Here is a 23121-nt window from a genome sequence, read left to right as displayed (position 1 = left end):
AACTGCCTATGTCTTTAACCAGGTCATATCTATACATTTGTGTTAGTCCCTGAACAGCATACAGCCTACAATATAACCACATAAAACCAATTGTTTTGAGTAGCAAAAAAAAAAAAAAAAACCATTAATTTTAAATGTCGAAAAGGGTCAAAAACCATCAGATTAATAAATGGAGATGCGTTTACTTAAAATTAACCTACTTTTCAGGGCTTGAAAGAATGAGCTTATATTTATGTGACGCAGCTAGAGTTGAAATTTGACACATTAGTTTGATGTGACGATTGTAGTTTTCCAGTCCATCCTGACTCGAGGCCAGTTTAAACTGGTTCTTCCATAGGATGGTCGCTGGTTGTGCACCTGGCAGCCTACAAACAAACATATTGACACATAACTATCTACTGTACCTGTTCCAACCGCCAATGCAAGCTTTTTCAACAGGACACCTTTCCTCTTTAAAACTTTAACTTTTGTTTTCTCTCCGGTCTTTGTTTTAAATCACTTCTCTTGTGTAATGTGTTTGTGTGTGAGCCTCCTCCAGGAAGCAGTCATGAGACGTTTAGTTTAGTTTCAATGCTTTTTTAATGCAATCTCAGTTGTCATGTTTACTGCTCTGTTTCACATCTCAAATGTCACTTCAGTCTAGTGATTAAGATCTTTTTTAGTTCTCCAATAAATAATAGCCTACCTGGACCTGATATATATATCTATCACATGCATCTGAAGTGACTTCATCATGGGATGTCAGATTCTTAAGCTCTGCAATAATAACAACGACCTACTCTTATCAATTTGACCTATTACCTTAACATATGACTGCATATTGCACATTTCTAAGATGCATCCCTGCATTAAATAATTGTTTTTTATTGTGCATTTACCATACTTTTGGTAGGGTTTATTTTCTTTATTTTTCTCTCTCTTTTTTACCTTTACGTGTTTTATGTGTGGTACTTTGCCAATGCCCCATGACACATTCCTGTTCTCGAGTCCAACTGGATGATGATGGGTGACGCTTGACCTCATGATGTCCAGCTGTATCATCTTTTTATTTGGCGACTTGTTGCACTCACACAAACCTTTATACAGTCCATGGCACAAACATTACGCAGATGCAAGCTTGTTGATCGCGATTCCGAGAACTGACGTGTGGCCTACCGGTCCCTGTTTCCTCTCTCCAATTGGTCACCACCGATATGGGCGTATCACTATGCAAGAACCCAAACTTTAAAAGAGTTGTCAACATTAGGGGTCTCAAGTCAAACCAACGCGAGGATATACGGAAAACTTCTCCAGAGAAAAGCTACGGCTTTGTTTTAATCTCTGACAACATACAACGTTTTTGTTTGGAGTTTCGGATATTTAGATCTTCCAAGATGAAGTTTGTAAGGTATTTAATGAGGAATGCTGCTATGCTAAATGCGCCAAAGCATATTGATTATTACGCGAAATTTTCTCCATCGCCCTTGTCAATGAAGCAGTTCCTGGATTTCGGTGAGTTTAAGATTTTAATGCAAAATATGTATGCATGCATGCAATCTAGTCAAGGCTGACAGTGCACACTGGGCATTAGTGCATGTGTATTTCACCAAAACATGCAATATTCTTTTATGACATTTTTTTTGTTGTTGTTGTTGTTTTTTGGGGGATTTGCTTATTCATGTAGAAAATAAAAACTATAGAAATGTTAATGCTCGCTCAAACAAACTTTAGCATGTTATATTTTTATATTTATGCACAAAGAGTGTAGGGTTTTATATATATATGAAAGTATAAAATGCTAAATTAGTGCACACAACAAGCCTCAGCAGAAAAAAAAAACGTGTAAGTCATTCTGTAATTGCTGTTTGCTCAAGTCTGTTTTGCTTAAAATTAGAGTTTTAGTTTAACTGTATTGCAGCAAAGTGTGCATTTAGCTGAGGATTCACACTGTGTCTTTTCAGGATCCACAAATGCGTGTGAGAAAACATCCTTCGCTTTCCTCAGACAAGAGCTCCCAGTCAGACTAAGCAACAGTTTGAAGGAGATCAACCTTTTACCAGACCAACTGATCAAGACTCACTCCGTTCAGCTAGTTCACAGCTGGTGAGTTCATGCCCAAAAGCTATTAGCTAACTTTTGAACAGTCCCATCTGACTTTGAGTAAACAGACGCAAACGAACAAGACAAATCATGTATGTGTATGATTTAATACATTGCTGAAAACACTAAGCCAAAATGGTTTGTTTTAGACATGTGCATTATGTAATGCGTCTCACGCCTCCTGACTGAACGATGAACTTTGCCTTAGTTCCGCAGCCTGATGTTTTCGAGGTATACTGTAGGCTACTGTACATGACGCACGCGGCAGTTTAAAGTTCATCCGGTTTCCATTCTATATGCACTCTAAGGATCAACGTTCTAATCTTAGGAATATGGAATGTAGTTTCGTGTTGAAATGCCATTGCAGACCCTCGCTTGTTTACTAGACTGCGGATAGGTTTGTAAGGGATCCTGCGGTTCACTTCAGAAAGTGTAATATGAGAAGGAGCGGCGTGGCGATGACGCGCAGACTTGTTTTCGAGAACTGACTTGGAACAAAGCTCCAGCAGAGCAGCAAGGAGGAAAACACAGTTAACATATAGAAATCCAGTTAGGGAAAAAATCTATAGTTAACATTAATAGCTAATATATTTAAAAAGTACGACAATAATCAGAAATAATTATAGCCTAAAATAGTTTAAATACTATATTTGATATATTTATACTGTATATGTGTGTTTTAATTTTAGTAATTGCATTTTGTGCTTTTGTAACATTCTATGAGTTTTTGTTTTTAAATTTAGCTTAAATTTAGTTTTTATTTCAGATTTATATAAAAAATATTAATAAAACAAGTTGCTAAGGCAATATTAAGTTTAAGTTTAAAATTTGAATCTTTACATTTTTCTTTTGTTTCAGCTTTATTTTAATGGCCCACTGAATTTTCTTTTATATTTTAATTTAGTGTAATCTGTTTATTTTTATTTCAGATTTAATTTGAGTGATTTTAGTACTTAAACATATTCAAGTTCCTTGCCCAAGCAAAATTTTAGATTTTAAATGTAACATTTTAATCTAATAATTAATATTTCTATTTTATTTCAACTTTATTTTAAGACAATTTTTAATAGTTTTAGTTAATTTAGACAGTTTGTTTTTATTTTAGATTATTTTTAGTAATTTAAGTATATAATTTTTTCCCCAATAACTTTTTAAGTTTAAGTCACCTGTGAGTGTTTAAAAATTGCAAATCTTTCCTGTAAGTGTAAAAACATTATTTAGGCTGAGGGTGTTATTGGAGATGCAAAAGTGTAATTGTAACTCTGCAGTGGTAAAAAAAAACAAAAAAAAAAACACCCTTAATCTATAGTGATCGTACAATCTTTCATTCCCTTTGTCTTCTCTATATTTCTTTCTCAGGGTTGTCCAATGCCTGATGGACATCCTCGAATTTCAAGACAAGAGTCCCAATGACCCCAGAGTTCTTGCTGAGTAGGTTTTTCAATCTACACGCAGCATCTGTCAGAATTTTAAAGAAGTATTTTTAAACAGTACAAAACAGCAGGATTCATTGAGTTGTTTTGCTGTTTGTCCCCAAAGGTTTCTGGACACTCTTGTGACCATCAGGAACAGGCACAATGATGTGGTACCCACCATGGCCGAAGGCGTCATCGAGTATAGGGATGCGTTTGGGGCAGATCCTTTGACAAGTCAGAACATTCAGTACTTTCTGGACCGCTTTTACATGAACCGCATCTCCATTCGCATGCTCATCAACCAGCACAGTAAGTCAATCTTGCCCTAAATCTTTGCTCTTGTCCATATACCTGGACTTGGCATCAGCAGTCACTTTCTCAGCACTTTACAGGTCATTAGATCTTGAATAATCTGGCCGCTCTAGTTTGAGTTAATTATTCACTGAATAAGAGAGAATGATTAGCTTGTAGTACACCTCGAAACCTCTATTTCCTGCTCTATCTTTAGCTCTGATCTTTGATGGCTGCACAAAGCCAGGACATCCCAGCAGCATCGGGTGCATTGACTCCTGCTGTGACGTCACAAATGTAATCCGTGGTGAGTGCATACTGTTATCGACTTGGAATGCAAATACCACCCTTGTGACAAGTGCAAATTCAATACTAATGTCCTGCGTCCTGCTTCAGATGCATACGAGTGCGCTAAAATGCTCTGTGAGCAGAATTACCTCGGATCCCCTGAGCTGGAGCTTAGAGAGATGAACGGTGAGGAACAAACACTCGATCATGTTTCATTTCGATTTCATTCACAAACTACATGGTGTTTTATAATATTTGTTTTCTCTGGTGCAGCAAAGAACAAGTCCCAGCCAATCGAGATTTCCTACGTGCCCTCTCATCTCTTCCACATGGTTTTCGAGCTCTTCAAGGTAGGCATGGTGCTTTATTTTTGCATACTACAGATGCATATGGAATGATAGATAAGTCATTCTTCTGTCTCCTCCACTCCAGAATGCAATGAGGGCTACTATTGAGAATCATGACACAAGCAGCACATTGCCACCGATCGAAGTCATGGTTGCTCTAGGCGGAGAGGACCTGTCAATCAAGGTACATGAAAGTTCACATATGATTGGGTTGGCAGCAGATTAACCATAAAAACTCTTAATTAGCATATGAGGTCACGCTATCACCGCCGCCTTGTGTTAATCATTCTTCTCAACCCCCGGTTCCTTCCTCACACTGTTACATTGCCCTAGATTCAACGATAACTGATAATAATGTTATATAAACTGTCCTAAAGATTAATATTCTAACCACCCTTAATCAAGATCATTTGATGCCATAAACGGAAACTAGTTTTGACTAGTATTCCCGATATTAACCTTTGCCCTGCTGGTGGCTAAATCGTGCAACAAAGCAGACATTGAACTGCAATGCTATTTTCATGCAAGATTATAGTTATCTTCTTATACATATATAACAGTCTTAACATTCCCATTTAATGTTCCAGATCAGTGACAGGGGCGGCGGCGTTCCTTTCAGGAAGATTGATAGACTTTTTAGCTACATGTATTCAACAGCGCCCAGACCTACTATTGGTGACCATCAGCGGACCCCAATGGTAAGAGTACAGGACACTACATAATAGCAGGTGCATGTTTTTTTTATTAAAAAAACTGAAAGTCAAACCAGTATGTTATTCCCTCAGGCTGGCTTTGGTTATGGTCTTCCAATCTCGCGCCTGTACGCACGCTACTTCCAAGGGGATCTCCAGCTTTATCCACTGGAGGGCTATGGTACGGATGCTGTGATTCAGCTGAAGGTAAAGAGATCCCTAAAAAGTGTTACAGTAGCTTGCATAAAATTTTTTATTCTGATCCTAATCCTCACCAACATTAGGATTTTTGCCTTGTTATCATTAAATGGGATGTGTTAACATTATGCTAAACTTCTCCTTTTTGTTCCACAAAAGGAAGTAAGTCATATGGGTTTGGCAAAATGAGTAAACCACGACTTTGCACTTTTAGGTGAAGTTTTAGGAATTTTAAGAATTTGGGGGGTTTGCTTACACTAACCTTATCCGTTGAGCTTGTACCCCTGCAAAACATCCTGTCAGCTTTGGACATTACATCTGTCAGTCTTCAAATCTTTAATCTACAGTTTCTTCCCGCAGGCCCTGTCCACAGATTCAGTAGAGAAGCTTCCAGTGTTCAATCAGACTGCCTTGCGCCATTACAAATTCAGCCAGGAAGCTGATGACTGGTGCGTCCCGAGGAAGGAGCCGTTGAATTTAACTGCATACAAGGCTGCAAAGTGAGCCATGAGAGCTGACTGCCTTAAACACATGACAAAGGCCTGCAAGAGATTGCCAAGATAGGCTTCCATTGTGAATGCTCGCATTCTCTACTGAACTGAGGACCAGTGACAGCATTTCCCAATGCTCTTTGACTGTTTTACTGTTTCCTGGGAACTCTTAAACTGCATGTGGCCAGAATTGAAGATGCAAAACAGTAGATTCTTTAGTGCTGGTGAAGTTAATGTTTTTTAGCAAAAGCTCAGGGATGAGAAGGCCTGCCGGGCGACAGGTGATCAGATGTTAACCTGAAAGAAGCAGAGTTAAGTCTAAAAACAGGTGGAGAGAAGTGTATGTATTGCAGAGGAGTAAATACTGAAGGCAGAATAAATGTAGCTGGGATGAGAAGTTAGACATGAGACATTTCTGAAGTCAAAAAGAGTGTCAAAATAAGGAGGATTTGGCCAAAGTTGTCTAAAGAAGCTGGAGCGTTTGAAATCATACTTGATGTAACACTTATTATTTAAGAAAGCATTTATGTAAGCATATATTAATAGCACTGTATGGTTGTGTTTCTTTGCATTATGACCACTAAATGTATATACTCAATGTTGTGTTATAAACTATATTTATTAATATTAATTTTTTTTAAATGGACCTTGCTGTTTGTTTTTTCAGTATTAAATAAATCAGATGTTTTCTCATCAATATGCATAAGCTGTTATTGCCTTCAATCCGAGGAAACGTTTCGGTGAAATGCATACTAATGCACATGTGATTATGTAATCGGGAACGTGATACCCATAAATGTGCACACAATAAGAAAACCATAAGAAAACAAGCTGATGTTGCTACATTAGTGTTTCCCTGGACATTTTCAAACTCTTCAAATGAACCAGACCTGATTCATCTCTTTAGCTCATTATAGTTGAGAAATTGATGGGTCAGTCAGAAAAGCACTGTCCAGAGAGTCGCCAACTCTCACGCATTCAGCAATTGCCACTGTTCCACTATTACAAACAAATGACTATATTTTTTATGTCAGTTAGATAGTGTATGTATATTTCCTAACGTATCGTCCTGTTACTCCTGTAATTGAGCAACAAGGGTGATTTGAATCACGTCTCTTGCATTGTTTGCTACTGAATGAACTGTTTCAGTGGTAAAATCACATGTTCGCATTACATATTACAATAGTCTTGTGTTTTTTAACAATGATTGTGTGGATTGAAAATGTGTAGCTGTAATGAAAATTGTAATGGAAGCATGAGATCTGGTTTGGAAAGTTGTGTTACAAGTTTTAATACAGTTTTGTATTAAGATATTTGAAAATGTACTCACTTGAGAAAATAGTACCAAAGTGAATCATATTCATGTTCACAGTTTACTCTCTACTTTTGTTTAGCTAACGGCTAATGCTAGATTTTATAATCTCAATCTAAATGGCCTGGTGCAAAAGGGATGAGCATAATTCATTTTATAGGAAATTTAAAAATCATGGCTATCATGGCGTTAAAGTGACTTTAAGAAAGTCATATCCGTTCCATAAGCCCGATCAGAGTTGATAAAGGTGTTTTGCCATAACAGGGCTTAAATAATGAGCTCAAAACACAATGCTACGTGCCGTTCTACTGCTATCTAACATCTCTGTTTATGGGCTGTGATTAAGATTAAGTTGATGTACGTCAAATACAGCACTTTGATTAGACTGCGGGACTCAGTATGTGAGTAACAGCACTGCCATAAAAAACTGTCAGATCAGATGGGACATGAGAGGACACGACCCAGAATGCATTCATCTGTGCACCTTACACAAATGCTTTGATCTGTACAAGACAAGGACCTGTTTTGCTTGCCAAAAAGAAATAAGAACATAAAAAGATTGTTTTTATTGCTTTCTTTCAATTAGGCATTTGGTTTAGTTCGTCACATTCTGAACTAGTTTGGCTTATAATGCTCTAAAATAAATGATCTTGTTTGTTCTTAAAATGAATCTTATCTAAAGTGATGCACATAGTCTAGAAAAAGAACAACAAAGGCACGGCTTTCTGTGATTATTGTGATTGTTTGTAACGTTCTGATGACAGAGATAGGTTTGTCAATTAATGAAGGAAAATATAATAATAATAATAATAATAATAATAATTTATATATATATATATGGCAAAAGAAAGAAAACAAAACCAGGTGTTGTAGTTCTGGTCCAAACTTTGACTCAATGCTGCGCTCTACTGAGTGTAAGTGGAACTGCCAGACGTTCCCAAATTTATAAGAAAAAAATAAGTATTTATATAAAAGGACTATTACATTGTTATTGGTTAAAAAAAATGAATTGCTTTTTTTTGACCCATGACTGCAGACATTCTAAATGCTATGAAAATCTCACTACAGCTTGTGCTACTAATGATCAATGAATGTCTGTTGATGATGGTGGTGAAGATGAAGTTCAAGAGGACTGCAGCTTCTCACAGATCCAGGGCAAGGACATAACGCAGGGCGCGTCATACCAGCTCTTTGTAGCCACACGGCTTAAAACATTTGTTTTTACAATGTAGCCACAGTCTTCATTACCGTGATTGTTGGGCTCACCTTCTTCCCAGAAACTAATGAAGGAAACACAAAGGTGATTCTAAGGGTGTTGAATGGGTTAAATAGTCACACAGCCTGATTTCCTTAAGATATATTGGCTTTTAACAAGTGGAAGGAGCCTCATTTTTAAAATGACAATGGCAAATCAAAGTAGTGCTAAAATACTTTTAATAATTTTGATAGTGTCATTCTGAAGCTTTTAAAAGGGAAATTGCATTTGGGAATTTTCTATTTCCTGTATAAGATAACTGTTATCATTTTATGACCATTTTCTACACTGATTAATTTGGTTCAGTAGGTTAAAAAATATATATATTTATTCACTCCCTTTAAATTAATCACATTTTCTTGCTTTGTTGCATTAAATGAAGATGGACATGGTTTTTATTTTATCTACCCAGCTCATCCAAATAAAATATATATATAAAAATATATAAAAAAATCACAGAGTTGGAAAAAGGCTAAACCCTCTTGTGTAAGTATTTTGTTGAACCACCTTTTTCTTTAATTACAGTTTTTCGTCTGATGGGATTTGCCTCTGTCTCTGCTAACTTTGCTCATCTACACTTTGCAATGTTTTCCTGCTCTTCTTTGCAAAACTGCTGAAGTTCAGTTCAGTTTAAAGTAGAGCGTTTATGGACGGCAGTTTTCAAGTCACTCCACAGATTTTCAGTGGGGTTTAAGTTTTTCTCCTTCAGTCACTGTGTGTCAGTTGCTGTGTTTTGGGTCTTTGTCATGTTGGAAGGTAAACCTTCCATTCACAACTTTCCTGCATAGGGCAGCAGATTTTCCTCAAGAATCTGATGGTATTTAGACACATCCATTTATCCTTCTACACTCTCAGAAAAAAAACAGAATATGTCATATCATATGGTGCTCAATTTTGATCGTTTGCTTAAGTTGCACTATCAAGGACTGGAAAATGCTCCAGGAAAGCCATTTTCATGCTGAGCTGATCAAAATGATCACAGTTGAAAGTCAAATGGATTTGTGTGCCATTGAGACCTGACTGAGTTTACAAGTCATTTTTAGGAGGGGGTGATTATTTTCCCAGCTCAGTGATTCTGCGATTTTTTTTTATTTCAGATAAATTGAAAAAGCTGGATAAAACAAATACTGTGCCCATCTTAATTTCAGCAAAATGTGATTATTTTAAAGGAGGGTGAATTTTTTCTTCACCTGCTGTAATGCATTGACCAGACTTTCATAAGACCTTTATATGTACATGACCTCATAACAGCTTTGCATAAAATAAAATAAAAAAATGAGCACAAAAAAGTTCATAGAACAACTATATATGTAAATGGTAAAATATAAATTTCTTATTCCCAAGCAGTCACTACCATTGATGAATCTCAAATGACCATGAAACGCTGAGCATATATAAATCATTTTGAGGATGTATATAAATAATAAGAAAATTGCTTTAAGCAAGATCCCTTTTTTCTGTTTTTATTTATTTATTCATGATTATTTTTTGTAACAAAGAGGAAGAAAAGTCAGGAAGGAGGAGACGATTCAGTGTATAATCACAGGACATTCACCCAAAATCGAGAAATGGAAAAAATATGATTCCATGTGAGATGCATTTCTGAATTCTGAAATGCTTCCAATAATCTGTAGTGATCTGGATTCCAGCAAAATAGTTTTAACTTGTAAAGATATTAAATGTGATATTCTTACCTTTGAACCAGTTTAGTTCCATCCACCCAGTACCACTCGTCCTCTACTTTTTCATCACTTATGCCGAACCAGTAAGATTTCCAGTATCCACGGGGCAGCAGGTTCCATATGAACGTCTTCATCAGGTCAAAAGGTGAAATATCAATAAAATCAGTCAAAAAATCCATTTTAATGAATCATGTTTCAACTAAGATACCTTTCTCTTTTGCACTTTCCCAACAGTTTGTGGTTTTTTTTACACAACTATAGATGTCTAAAATCAGAGATCCTTGAGGCCATTTGATGTTCAGCAAACATATCTGCACGCACATACAAAAAAAAAGCATCTTTACCTGTTCTTCAGCTGTAAGGATGATGGCCAGGTGTCCTCCTTCTCTTTGGCAGTACTCCTGACTGTCCGACCAGCTCCTTCCGTATTCTGAGACGTAGTAACAGCTGTCGTTAAAGTGCCTCCAGTCTTCAGGACAGGGATTCTTCATTGGTACTGGAGTGGTTTGTGGTGCAGGGGTTGCCTCTAAAAAGACCGAACATTTTAACACCATGAAATGCAACAGATATTGTTTGTTGATAGCACAAATGCATGCACTTGCACCTCACTAACCAAGCTCGGCGATTGTTTTCTTCAGCTGCATCCGTTCTTTCTCCAGTTCACTCTTTTCTCTCTTCACAGCCTGCAGTTCTTCAGTCAGAGCGGTTACGTTAGCGCAGCTCTTCTGCATGTGTGATACAGCAGCGCTGAACGGGGAATCCTGATCGGATGAACGTGCCTTATCTAAAACACAAGAGAAGAAATGAAGGCAGATGTGGGACAATGATAGGATAGAAAGAGAAACAGGATTTTAAGAAATAAAGATAGAAAGATTCTGTTTATAACATAAGTTTAAAACTACATACAAAATTTCTTAATTATTACATTTTATTAACTCAGAAATTGCTAGTAGATTTTACAGTTAATTACAAAGAAATGGCAAGGAACACATCAAATAAAAAGTGACATTTTGAAGTAGAAAAACTGAAATAGAGAAGAGAAAAACACGTTTTAATGCAAGAAAACACTTTTTTACGTCTTTAAGATAAAAATCAACTGAACAGTGTAGTTTTAACAATTTTGAATGAATATTTTTTGCAAACCATCAAGTGCGAAGTTTCCTTGTATAATTTACAGCAATAGTATTTGAGGGAGAAGTAATTTCATATGCATGGACATCGTAACTGAATATACTGAATCAAATCTAAACTGTCAACCAGAATTTTATTAAATCGAAATTTTTATTTCTGTCAACCAGAATTGAATCAAATCAAATGGAATCTGGAAATGTGTTTTAATATGCAGATCTACTTGTTAATAAACACATTCACACCAAAATCATGTAAGTGAGAAAGGAGCTGTACCCCTGTGAACATTTGTGAGCAGCAGGATCGTGAGTAAGACGAGGCAGAAGGCAGTCAGGCATGCTGTGGCCACCTTGAAAGGATCCTGGCAAAACTGCTTGCTTCGTTTATCTGGGTTCTGAAGTACTGTGAAGAAACAAATAATCAACTGGATTTACTATGTAACAACTGTATAAAAACTGCAAAAGTCTAACAATATTTTACATAATGTTAAATGAATAAAGTAGGCTATGCTCACCTAACATTTTGTGACAAGAAATATAGACTTTTCTATATGCTTTCTGGAATACATGTGGCAGGTTTCAGGGAATCATTTACTGTATTTTGTCAGGTTAACTCAGACTCTGAGAGCATTGAATCAGTATGTTTTCCTTTAATGGTGGACGGTTGTCAAGCTGGAGTTTCTAGCTTAAAACTTTTTAATATAAGCAGCTGTCCAAAAAGATAATGGAAGTTCACATTGAGGAATGCAATCATTAAAGCATCAACTCTATTCATTTAATAACTGCTTGTTTTCTTTTCTTAAAAAAAGAAAAGAAAGAAAAAAATAGCTTCTCTAATCTTTACTTTATCTGTTTTCTTTTTATTCATTATACTAAGCAAAAAAGGCCTCTAACACTAGCGTATTTCTGTTATTTTTCTATTCTATTTGTTTTCATTTTATTATATTATTTAACAAAAAAATAAATAAACTTGCTGCATGTACTGCATGAAGCTAACTGAGACATGTTATAACACTTGCATATCTTTGCTCTTTTGTTGATTTTGATTGCTTCTATTGTCCTCATTTGTAAGTCGCTTTGGATAAAAGTGTCTTCTAAATTACCACATTTAATGTAATGTAACCATTGAAAAACACATACTGAATATCAGAGAGCATGTTTCTTTTCATGTTTAGGTGGTTAAAGTCTGGAAAAAACTAACAAACAAGCTGTTGGAATTATGTGTGGCCAACAATTATATATCTGATCCAAATTAGTATGCAACCAAACATTTCAGATTTTTAGAAATTATACATTTATTTTTATTTTTTTACTGAATCAGCAATAGCTTTTTTTTTTTTCAAAGCATTTGCCAACATGTCTATAATTTATATGTATTTTTCTATATATTAGGGGTGGAACTGTTCAATTTTTTTTTTTTTTTTTAGGTAGGTCGCTTACATTGGGTTTTAAGGTACAGAAGTGATGAAATGCAAAATAGCATTGCATATTTGACTGTATAAATTAAAGGTTAATCTTTATTAAAGTTACAAAAGCTATTCAATGAAGAGCAGTGAGTGATTTCTTTGTTATTGTTGTTTGGTTAACATTAAGAAAGTGCTGTCACTTTTAAAGAATGCATTGATGCAGTGCGGCTATGTCTGCTATAGAATACTTCCCAAGAGGGCATTTTGACATAATTTTTGTGTGGATTTGACAATACTTCACAGAGAGCTTAATTTTTGCGCGCTTCGGATGAGCTTGCGCGTGCATTGGGACGATTCAAGCTCTTTGTGAAGTATTGTTTTAAAATGGACAAATTCACACAAAAACGCTTCCTCTGGGTCTTAAATGTTTGAACTTGAAAATCTTAATTGAGTTTAACTTAAACATATTTACCCGGGTGATGTCGGAATAAATGCTCATGTTCCAGCAAAGGGCATTTGCACTGAACAAGAGTCTAAGGTGTTTTTTTTTTTTTTTGTCCATGGCTGTTGTTGTAATGTATTAGAGAGCCAGATTGCGCATCCATCAACAGAAACATATATTAGCCGAACCCTGATTTTTTTTAACGCGTTATTTATACCAAACCATATTACAGATGCGTTAGAAAGTTAGTTCCCGGTGCTTGCAGAACCGTGTTTGGGGAACCATTCTATCCCTATACATTATATATATATATATATATATATATATATATATATATATATATATATATATATATATATATATATATATATATATATATATATATATATATATATATATATATATATATATATATATATATGTATATATATAGTTTACTGCAAGGATTGGAGAGAGGTAGATGGGTCTCCTGTAAACACCAGGCTAGAGAGACAGCGCATGCTGTGATTTACCTGAATATCGCACCTCTGGACTGCTGCAGTCATCGTCAGGTTCGTCGATGAGATTGGCGTGTATTTCTTCTCTGTTTGCAGACATTGCTCACGTTTGCACACTTACACATGAAAGGCACTGGGGTATATCTGTCCGATGCAGTGCTTGCTCAACAGCAGGCGTGGTTTAAAACGATGTGAATTGAACGATGTGGATTGGTTGACATTTGTAGTTCTTTGTATCGTGACTTAATCCAGATGTTTGCTCAGTCAGGGAACATGTCACAACTCACCGTTTCCCGAAAGCGCTTTGAGCTGTGCAGTTTTCATTAAACCAGCAGCTTATGACTCACCCTTGATCTTTTCTCACGGTCATTCCTTGATAGCCACTTTTTTTTTTTTTTTTACATTCTGAAAGTTCTGTTTATGTGTAGGGTAAGATGGGGGACAATGCCCCCTTTAAAGGCATAGTTCAACCAAAATACAAATTCTGTCAACATTTCTTCACCTATGTCGTTTCTCATGTCACATCTACATACTCTCTGCTGTGAAACACATGGTGGTAAACAATCGTTACCATTCGGTAAAAATGCTATGGAATGGAACCAGAAATTGTTTGATTTGCAGTAAGGTTGCCAACAGTATCGTCCAGTATAAGGCATCAAAGAAGCGTTCCGTATGAAAGCCATTTTTTTCAAGTAGCCCTATTCGCAGGCATGTGAAGTATGACCACCTTTAACCCTACGAATAAAAACTCTTAACGGAGTTTGCGCGAGAACCGTTCGAGGAAGACTTTAAGACCAAGCAGAATCTCCTGCCGGCTCTTGAGCGGGACTCGCACTTGGGGGTCATTTTTGATGAATGCAAACTGAATTGTTCATGAATCCAACATCTAGCCACGCAAGAAAACATGAGGGAAGAAGTGATCAAAAAGCAAGTCGTCTTTAGTTAATTTTGTTTGACAGACGGGGAAAACATAAGAAGAATTAGAATGAGCTTTATAACAATTACTCTTAAACAACCATTAATAATTATTAACCTTGGACCTAGATCATTATTAAAACATAAAAAAATTAATAATAATAAAAAAATTATTTATTCATACAGTAGCCTACATGTTGCAACAAAATTTTGTTTAAAAAAATGCTTTATTGACAGACGTTTCATTCAGTTTTTTTTTTTTTTTCAAATGTTATGCCATATGTGTGTATCTGTCTGTATCTTATGATGCGAATTAAAATTTTCCTTTCTCTTTGAAGTGTTAAGCTCTTGTTTCATAAATAAGATCTGTAAAGTTGCAAAGACTAAAGTATCAAATCCACAGATATATTCTTTTTAAAAAATTAAGAGTCAACCACACCCTCCTAAAATGGCTTGTTGTAACATGCTCCCACACAGGTCCGGTTTGATAATCGGGAGGGCCGGTCTGTTTTTGGGCCACGAGGACCTGACTGCCTGCACTCACAGAACCACTAGTGGTGTAGTCCTAAAGAAAAAAGTTGTTTACTGTAGTATATGCAGTGAGTGGTTCTGTCCACTAAAATTTACCACAGGAACAGACGTCACCTCAGGCCTGAAAGGTCAATCAAATGTGACTCACTGTTCCATGGACACTGACAATGACAATGACTTGAGCACGGACTATGTTCCAAATTTTGCTCCAATTGAGCATCCTCAAGATGTGAAAAGGAATGTGCAACTTCCGGAATACACAAGAGCTGGACGTATCGTCAGACAATCAGGACAGTTTAAGGATTATGTGGTTACTTAAGTATGCTAGATTAGTGTTACTATTTATTGTTCATAACAAATGTTTATTTTATACACTGGTGATATTTTCAGCATACTTTCCTTGCTTTATGTATGATTAATATTTTGTTTATAGCTTAAGAAGGGGGATGTAGTCTATGCAGTGAGTGGTTCTGTCAAGTATGCCCCCATACAATTCCTGTAGTTGGTATGATCCACTGTTGTATGCTGGTTCTGAATAGAGTGTGAACAAACTTGCTAGTAAAGAAGCTCAGCGTGATAACTCCTGTGTGTACTTGTCTTAATGCCAATTAAGGCTTAACAGAGACCACAACATTTACTATTACCCGGAGGTAAGAAGTGGATTATCCTTCATCTGAAATGTTTGTCTTTTCATCCTGAAAAGTAAGTCAAATGTTGGATCACAGTAATTAGGAACCAGTTTCCCCAAATCCTTTCACTTGATTGGGATGTTCTCTTTTATTCTGGACGGGAAGGGCAGGGACTGTAACATTGAGTGTATTTTGCAGTATTAAACACATTTATACGGATTTAATTAGGCTCCAAAAATTCTTCAAAAAAAACCCCCCACAAATGGCCTTCGCAGCTGCCATAGATGCAACTCTTGCATCAACACAACAGGGTGTTCAATGCACCACCATTTCTGTTTCAAAAACGTTTTGCACCATTTTGTTGTGGCTGAACGCAGCCCTGAGTGCCACTGTCCTGCAGAGTTTAGCTCTAACCCTAATCAAACACACCTGAACAGGCTAATCAAAGTCGTCAGGATTGAGACCTATACTTGTCAGGACTACTGAGGCTACGGACAAGTGAGGTTTTTATTTCAGGGTTGGAGCTAAACACTTCAGGACATTGGCACTCCATTACCAACACCTACCTCTGGCACATAAAGCATGCAAAGAGAGCTGACTAAAAACCTGTCACCCGTCTTAGTTGATCGCAATCTCGCAAAGTTCTGTTGTAATCAGTGAATCCCTCTGTACTGCACAATTAATCTTTTATTTACATCATTATAATAAGATGGATCTCAAGCTTGCAGAACTGAGAACTGGACAAAAACTCTGGGCTTTTAAGCGTTAAATAGATTCTAACTTTAACTGCTCTGACTGTGGTCATTGCATTCAGTAAATCAACAGATATTTATGCCATTGCTACTTTGCTGAACGCTGTAAAAAATGTAAATAGAAACCAGTTATGCTCTCCGTAGAAGAAAAACAAATGCGCACTAGATAGCTTTGACTATCATCTCCTTAAAACCAGGCCTGAACTAAGGGCAGGGCCGGACTCGGACACAATTTCAGGCTGAGCGATCTCTCACACATCCAGGCCATCCTTTACACCCACAACAAATTCTTAAAAAAAAAAAAAAAAACCAGGCTATTATTTGTATGGCCATCACAATTGTCTAAACCCTTAGGCTGGAGCCGTGCAAAATAATAAAATGTTCTTGAACTGCACTTTCACTTCCATTTTCCTTTTCTTCATTTGCCCCAATAGCGCTGTCCAACCCTTGCGTATAATATGTATGCATATGTGTTTTTTTTCTTGTACCTGTCACCTATTGACCAGTATACTGTTATGAACAGAACTGTGTCCACCTAGTTGCAGAAAACATTGTATGGTAATTTGTTTGCACAGAATGTTGTTATTTATCTTAAAATTACTTTGGTAACCACAATTTTACAAACCTATATTTAATATAAATATATTAAAAACATTTGTATTTAAAGTGAATATTTAAATTAGTACAATAATAACTTTATTGAATAATACATTACATATTTTTGTGTTGCTGTCTGCTCTCCCTCCCTACCTTAACTATAAATCCATGTGAATATCTGTCTGCTAAATGTAGCCTATTAATGTAACTTTACAGTAAATGGTGCACTTTAGCGTACAGTATTCTGACTTAATTTTGGGGATCCGTGTCATTAATTGTTGGACAGTTTGGTGTGTCTCTTATACAAACAAAGAATTCATCAATAAAATATTTTTGGGAAAGCCAGTCAAATGTGAGTAATTGACATTGACACGCACTTGGTCCATAATGGGCAGGAAAAGGTAGAATGACAGAAGTGATAATGCACCAATTACAAAGAATCTCAAATTTCATTCAACAGTATGGGACACCATTAAAGTGGAAGCCACATGACAGTAGATTATGGACTTAAGTTTCTAAGCAACAAAATAAGCAGTTATAGGGTATAGACGTACACCAAATATAGGTCCCCAAATATCCACAAAAATATAATATAATTTTTAATTCAACTGGAATTTTATCAGCAGAAGCAGGAAAGACAAAATTTGTTTCATAGGCCAAACCTAAAAAAATTTTAGTATTAGGTTTCAGTTTTGCCAACAGAATGAAAGCATATTAACAAAGAATGCATGATTTGATGCTTAAATGGCACTTATTTTGCCCTTTATAGGTCCTGCTTGTAACTTTTTTCTGCTTGGTGTAAAATGTATGCTGTTTGCATTAACACTAACAGAATGGTTTAAGAAAAAAAAAGAGCTTGCACATTTAAAGTGGCAGATGACAAAACTGCAGCACAGACTTATAAACAGAACATTACTGTGCATTGGTGCGTATGCCAATAGTTGTCATTCTTGATATGAACTGGTTTTAAGTGTTCTTAGCGGTTTTGTTTGTGTGCATGAATATTGTAGTGGTTTCATTTCATTCCATATTTTTCAGATGATATTTATCAAAATAGGATTTTCCTGTCACTGATTTAATCCTGGTTCTTTTAATCACTCAGATGTGTACATCTTTGTATAAAGCATTGGGCGTGTTACTACTGTTGACCTTTAGTTTAATTAACGGTTAGAAAATCATGTGCTGAGGTGATTGTTGTCTTGAAGGTCACATTTTTACCTGGCTCAATGAGTTAAAGAGAAATCTAGATTAAAACACCTGTATTAATTCTTGCCATTATCATGGTTGAATTTTTTCCCCAAATATATTGATTCAACGTGCACCTTAACATAACAACCGGTTTTCTTTTCACATGTTTTTGTTATGCCACACTGACTCTGATTTGACAGACATTTTAAAATAAGAAATAAATTAATGAATTTAAACTGCTTTTAAAAAATAGGAAAAATAAATAAATAAAATGGTGCCAAACTCCCAAATTACTGTCAACACTTCTTTTTTTTCAGTATATTAGGATTGTTTTTAAATTCGAAAATGAAAACGCACAGAACCATGGAAAGGCCTAAACCAGTGGTTCATTGCCAGTTCATTCTAGGGCTCTGTGATTTATAGAAATAGTTATAAAATCACGATTTGAGCGTGTGCGATTTTCTAAATTTATAGCACGATTTTCTGGCCCTGACCTCCCGCAGTATGCTTTGTGATCGAATCAGAATGCAGCGCGCCTAGCGCAAGAACAGAACAGACCAGGCATGTGTCTACTCCAGGTTTACACACTGTCTGTGCTGCGCCTTTTTTCCGAGCCCATGTTAACGGATCAGAGCGTTCACACTGCACACGGTAAAAGGCTAGAAATAAAAACGTGCAAAAACGATTAATATCTAGCACATGAACATAGAGAGAGCTGATAGTGTACATGACGCAGTTTGAGTGAGAGGAGACACGTTTTAAGTGCGCACAGTCTCTCCGCGCGAGAGCAGCATGTATCTGAGCAAACCCATCTGGTTTGGTGACAGAGCAAAGGAAATCTGCTTGGGAGCGGAGAGATTCATGCTGGCACATTATTTTAATGTGCTTTCGCATTACATTAATGCGCTCTCACTGCTGCTTCTGCACTGCTCACACATAATGTATACTCACTGCATAACAAATCTATTTTAAAACAAGGCACCACTACAATTAATGAGCTCTATGAACAATGCATGGCAAAAAGAAAAAAAGTCCCTGGACACCGGATTTTTTTTTTTTTTTGCCATAAGTCTAGAAATTTTGTTACACCTTTACTACAGGTCCTTCTCAAAAAATTAGCATATTGTGATAAAAGTTCATTATTTTCCATAATGTAATGCTAAAAATGTAACTTTCATATATTTTAGATTCATTGCACACCAACTGAAATATTTCAGGTCTTTTATTGTTTTAATACTGATGATTTTGACATAGTGTTTTTAATACAAAAAAAGTCAACCTTCAAATAATTATTTTCAGTTATGCACTCAATACTTGGTCGGGAATCCTTTTGCAGAAATGACGGTGTTATGGAGGCCCAGGATGCTTCGATAGCGGCCTTAAGCTCATCTAGAGTGTTGGGTCTTGCGTCTCTCAACTTTCTCTTCACAATATCCCACAGATTCTCTATGGGGTTCAGGTCAGGAGAGTTGGCAGGCCAATTGAGCACAGTAATACCATGGTCAGTAAACCATTTACCAGTGGTTTGGTCACTGTGAGCAGGTGCCAGGTCGTGCTGAAACACGAAATCTTCATCTCCATAAAGCTTTTCAGCAGATGGAAGCATGAAGTGCTCCAAAATCTCCTGATAACTAGCTGCATTGACCCTGCCCTTGATAAAACACAGTGGACCAACACCAGCAGCTGACATGGCACCCCAGACCATCACTGACTGTGGGTACTTGACACTGGACTTCAGGCATTTTGGCATTTCCTTCTCCCGAGTCTTCCTCCAGGCTCTGACACCTTGATTTCCAAATGACATGCAAAATTTGCTTTCATCTGAAAAAACTACTTTGGACAACTGAGCAACAGTCCAGTGGTGCTTCTCTGTAGCCCATTTCCTGCACACGCCTGTGCACGGTGGCTCTGGATGTTTCTACTCCAGACTCAGTCCACTGCTTCCGCAGGTCCCCCAAGGTCTGGAATCGGTCCTTCTCCACAATCTTCCTCAGGGTCCGGTCACCTCTTCACGTTGTGCAGCGTTTTTTGCCACACTTTTTCCTTCCCACAGACTTCCCACTGAGGTGCCTTGATACAGCACTCTGGGAACAGCCTATTCGTTCAGAAATTTCTTTCTGTGTCTTACCCTCTCGCTTGAGGGTGTCAATGATGGCCTTCTGGACAGCAGTCAGGAAGGCAGTCTTACCCATGATTGTGGTTTTGAGTAATGAACCAGGCTGGGAGTTTTTAAAAGCCTCAGGAATCTTTTCCAGGTGTTTAGTGTTAATTAGTTGATTCAGATGATTAGGTTAATAGCTCGTTTAGAGAACCTTTTCATGATATGCAAATTTTTTGAGATAGGAATTTGGGGTTTTCATGATCTGTATGCCAAAATCATCAGTATTAAAACAATAAAAGACCTGAAATATTTCAGTTGGTGTGCAATGAATCTAAAATATATTAAAGTTTAATTTTTATCATTACATTATGGAAAATAATGAACTGTTATCACAATATGCTATTTTTTTGAGAAGGACCTGTGTAGACCCATTCCACATAGGCTAATAATATTCATTAAAACTGTATGTTAACACGTAGGAGCTTGCTGCATGAATCAGTGAGTTGGCTACAGTTTACAAATCCATGGGAACAGATTGTGAAAGTGTGCACGCAGATTATGAATTTGTGGGTACAGACTTAAAAACCGAGGGTACGGTTTACAAAATCTGAGCGCACTGATTGGAAATTCGTGGGCTAGGATAGGACATTCGAACCAGAAAGACACAGCTTACATTTGACAAAGGTTTTTGTCTTTATGCTCAACTAAAGTGAAATAATGAGCATATTTCCACTTTGAGAAACTCGTCTTGCTCTCGCCTTGACTCGCCATGACCGCCGCACATAGCTACTTGCATAAAAGGGAAACAAGCCCACAGTGCGTCTTCGTGTTTACAGTGGTTGGCATCCACCAATCCTAATGTCGCTGCTGCAAACAGGTTAGGCTGCACTTCAGTCAAAATGTATTAATTTAAAAAAAAAAGTAACGGACAATGCACCATATATAGTAACCAGGAGTTAATTTATTTAAAAAGTAATGCGTTACAGTATTAGTTATTGTCAAAAGTAACTGCATTACTAATAATGCGTTACTGCCCAACACTGGACAACACTCTTAGAAAAAAAGGGTTCATTGGGGTTCTATATAGAACCATAGGGTTCTTTACTCAACTCCAAAGAACCTTTTATGCTAAAAAGGTTATATAATGACAAGAAAGAACCCTTTTGGCACAAAAGTTCTTTAGCTATTATTCATTCATATATTACATTATTCTGCAACATTTTGTATTTGTAATTAAATTATTGTTTGTAGTAACTTAATATCACATTTTAATCATGCTGATTTTTGGAGAAAACTGAAATGGCACTCTTCCTGTGATATTGATTAACTACATAAAATGATATAAATTTTCTAACCCCCATATCTTGAATTTTGTGATCATTCACACGCATTCATAAATGCATTTGAATACACCGAATAATGCAGTGAAAGAACACACTCAAAATGCACAAGTGCACTAGTATGACTTGATCATGTAACTTTACATTAGCCTAGATGTGTGCACTTTTTAGGCACGATTTGTTTAGTTTTTGAATATACTTGATCCTGTTAAAAGGCACATCTTTAAAACAAAAAAACACAAGTTCACATATCACACCTAAACACGATTTAATGATTTAATAAAATGATTCGCGAACCCGCTTTGAACTCCCGAAATGACTCAAATGATTTGCGATCCCGCTACGAACTCCCGAACTGATTCAAATGATTCGCGATCCCCAACTGACTCAAATGATTCGCGATCCCGCTACGAACTCCCGAACTGACTCAAATGATTCGCGATCCCCAAACTGACTCAAATGATTCGCGATCCCGCATCGGACTCCCGAACTGACGCAAATGATTCGCGATCCCCAAACTGACTCAAATAATTCGGGAACCCGCTTTGAACCATCCAAATTAAATGACATGGCCAGCGCTATTGGCTTAGTTCTCTAATTTCATAACATTTACTGAAATTAAGGTACGAAAAGTATGTTGTTAACAAATAAAATATCAATATTTCCATTACGAACTGCTTACCACGTTGAAACATCCACGAACATAACCAGGTGAGTAGATCACTCTCTCACTATTTGATAGCTCTAGCTTTTATCCACTCATCATCATCATCATCATCATCATCCACCAATCAGAACACAGGAGAACTCTTTGACCACAGCTGCTGTGCTTCAAAAGCTCTTGCAGCAGCTCAACACTGGTTTTCTCTGAGGTGGTCGGATCACATCAGATTGTGGTTAATCTTGCAGATCATGACTTATATCTACTCTTCCTCTCCCTGCAGTTTGGTATAATATAAAGATTCCTCCAACGAAAACCGGAAACGAACGATATTTTGACAGGAACAGAACCGGAAACAGAAACGAAATTTATTTTTTTAGTTCTGAACAGAATCTAAAATTTGAAATGGACATAAACCGGTTAATAACGTTATTTTATCGTTCCGTTTAATATTTGACATTTGCTGTCAATTTGCTGTTCCGCTGGTTGCGGGAAAATAAAGTTATTTGCAGGACGCCCGCAAAGTGGAAATATCTAGCAAAATAAAATTACTAAAAACAGATAAACCTTTATTTATAATAGACTAAAATAAAAGAAAATAGACTTTGCAGAATTGGAGGATGCTGATGAAACCATGGACAGCGACGTGTAATTCCATTCCGAAATAGCGAGAGATCCAGTGGTGGAAAAGGCGATGTCAAGAGTTTCCGAGATTAAGCAAAGTAACACGCCATGTAGGTTACTTTTCTCCCAGTGCACCATTGGAGAGGGCTTTCAGTATTTGCGGTCGCATAAGTGGGCAGAGACGGATTAATATGAAGCCCCCCCCTCCTCATCAATGAATGACATGCTATTCCTGCACAGACTACATTAGTAGTAGTAGTC

At 36.8% G+C, this 23121-nt stretch overlaps 2 protein-coding genes across 2 annotated transcripts; one reads left to right on the top strand and one right to left on the bottom strand.

The window, feature by feature from the left end:
• The first annotated feature begins 1178 nt into the window (after positions 1 to 1178).
• On the top strand, positions 1179 to 6498 carry LOC113062409 (pyruvate dehydrogenase (acetyl-transferring) kinase isozyme 2, mitochondrial-like). Its single transcript, XM_026232240.1, has 11 exons — positions 1179 to 1491; positions 1941 to 2082; positions 3439 to 3510; positions 3619 to 3803; positions 4003 to 4092; positions 4182 to 4259; positions 4347 to 4423; positions 4506 to 4604; positions 5008 to 5118; positions 5206 to 5319; positions 5671 to 6498. The coding sequence occupies exons 1-11, from the start codon at positions 1194 to 1196 to the stop codon at positions 5812 to 5814; spliced, it is 1410 nt and encodes a 469-aa protein (XP_026088025.1). The 5' UTR covers positions 1179 to 1193; the 3' UTR covers positions 5815 to 6498.
• Positions 6499 to 7656: 1158 nt separating this feature from the next.
• Positions 7657 to 13704, bottom strand: LOC113062410 (C-type lectin domain family 4 member E-like). Its single transcript, XM_026232241.1, has 6 exons — positions 13538 to 13704; positions 11455 to 11580; positions 10664 to 10834; positions 10395 to 10576; positions 10063 to 10178; positions 7657 to 8393 (listed from the first exon to the last, which is right to left on the bottom strand). The coding sequence occupies exons 1-6, from the start codon at positions 13620 to 13622 to the stop codon at positions 8237 to 8239; spliced, it is 837 nt and encodes a 278-aa protein (XP_026088026.1). The 5' UTR covers positions 13623 to 13704; the 3' UTR covers positions 7657 to 8236.
• Positions 13705 to 23121: the final 9417 nt, after the last annotated feature.

The sequence above is a fragment of the Carassius auratus genome, chromosome 44, assembly GCF_003368295.1.
Source record: "Carassius auratus strain Wakin chromosome 44, ASM336829v1, whole genome shotgun sequence".
Lineage (NCBI taxonomy): Eukaryota > Metazoa > Chordata > Actinopteri > Cypriniformes > Cyprinidae > Carassius > Carassius auratus.
Note: the sequence above shows the minus strand (reverse complement) of the source record. Positions and strands in the feature narration are given on the sequence as shown.

Coding starts and splice junctions, on each gene's coding strand:
- LOC113062409 (XM_026232240.1), top strand. CDS start 1,194: ATGGGCGTATCACTATGCAAGAACCCAAACTTTAAAAGAGTTGTCAAC. Junction 2,083..3,438: donor GTTCAGCTAGTTCACAGCTG/GTGAGTTCATGC, acceptor TTTCTTTCTCAG/GGTTGTCCAATGCCTGATGG. Junction 5,320..5,670: donor ATGCTGTGATTCAGCTGAAG/GTAAAGAGATCC, acceptor TTCTTCCCGCAG/GCCCTGTCCACAGATTCAGT.
- LOC113062410 (XM_026232241.1), bottom strand. CDS start 13,622: ATGTCTGCAAACAGAGAAGAAATACACGCCAATCTCATCGACGAACCT. Junction 11,581..13,537: donor TCCAGAGGTGCGATATTCAG/GTAAATCACAGC, acceptor GTTTCTTCACAG/TACTTCAGAACCCAGATAAA. Junction 10,577..10,663: donor GAAAACAATCGCCGAGCTTG/GTTAGTGAGGTG, acceptor CGGTCTTTTTAG/AGGCAACCCCTGCACCACAA.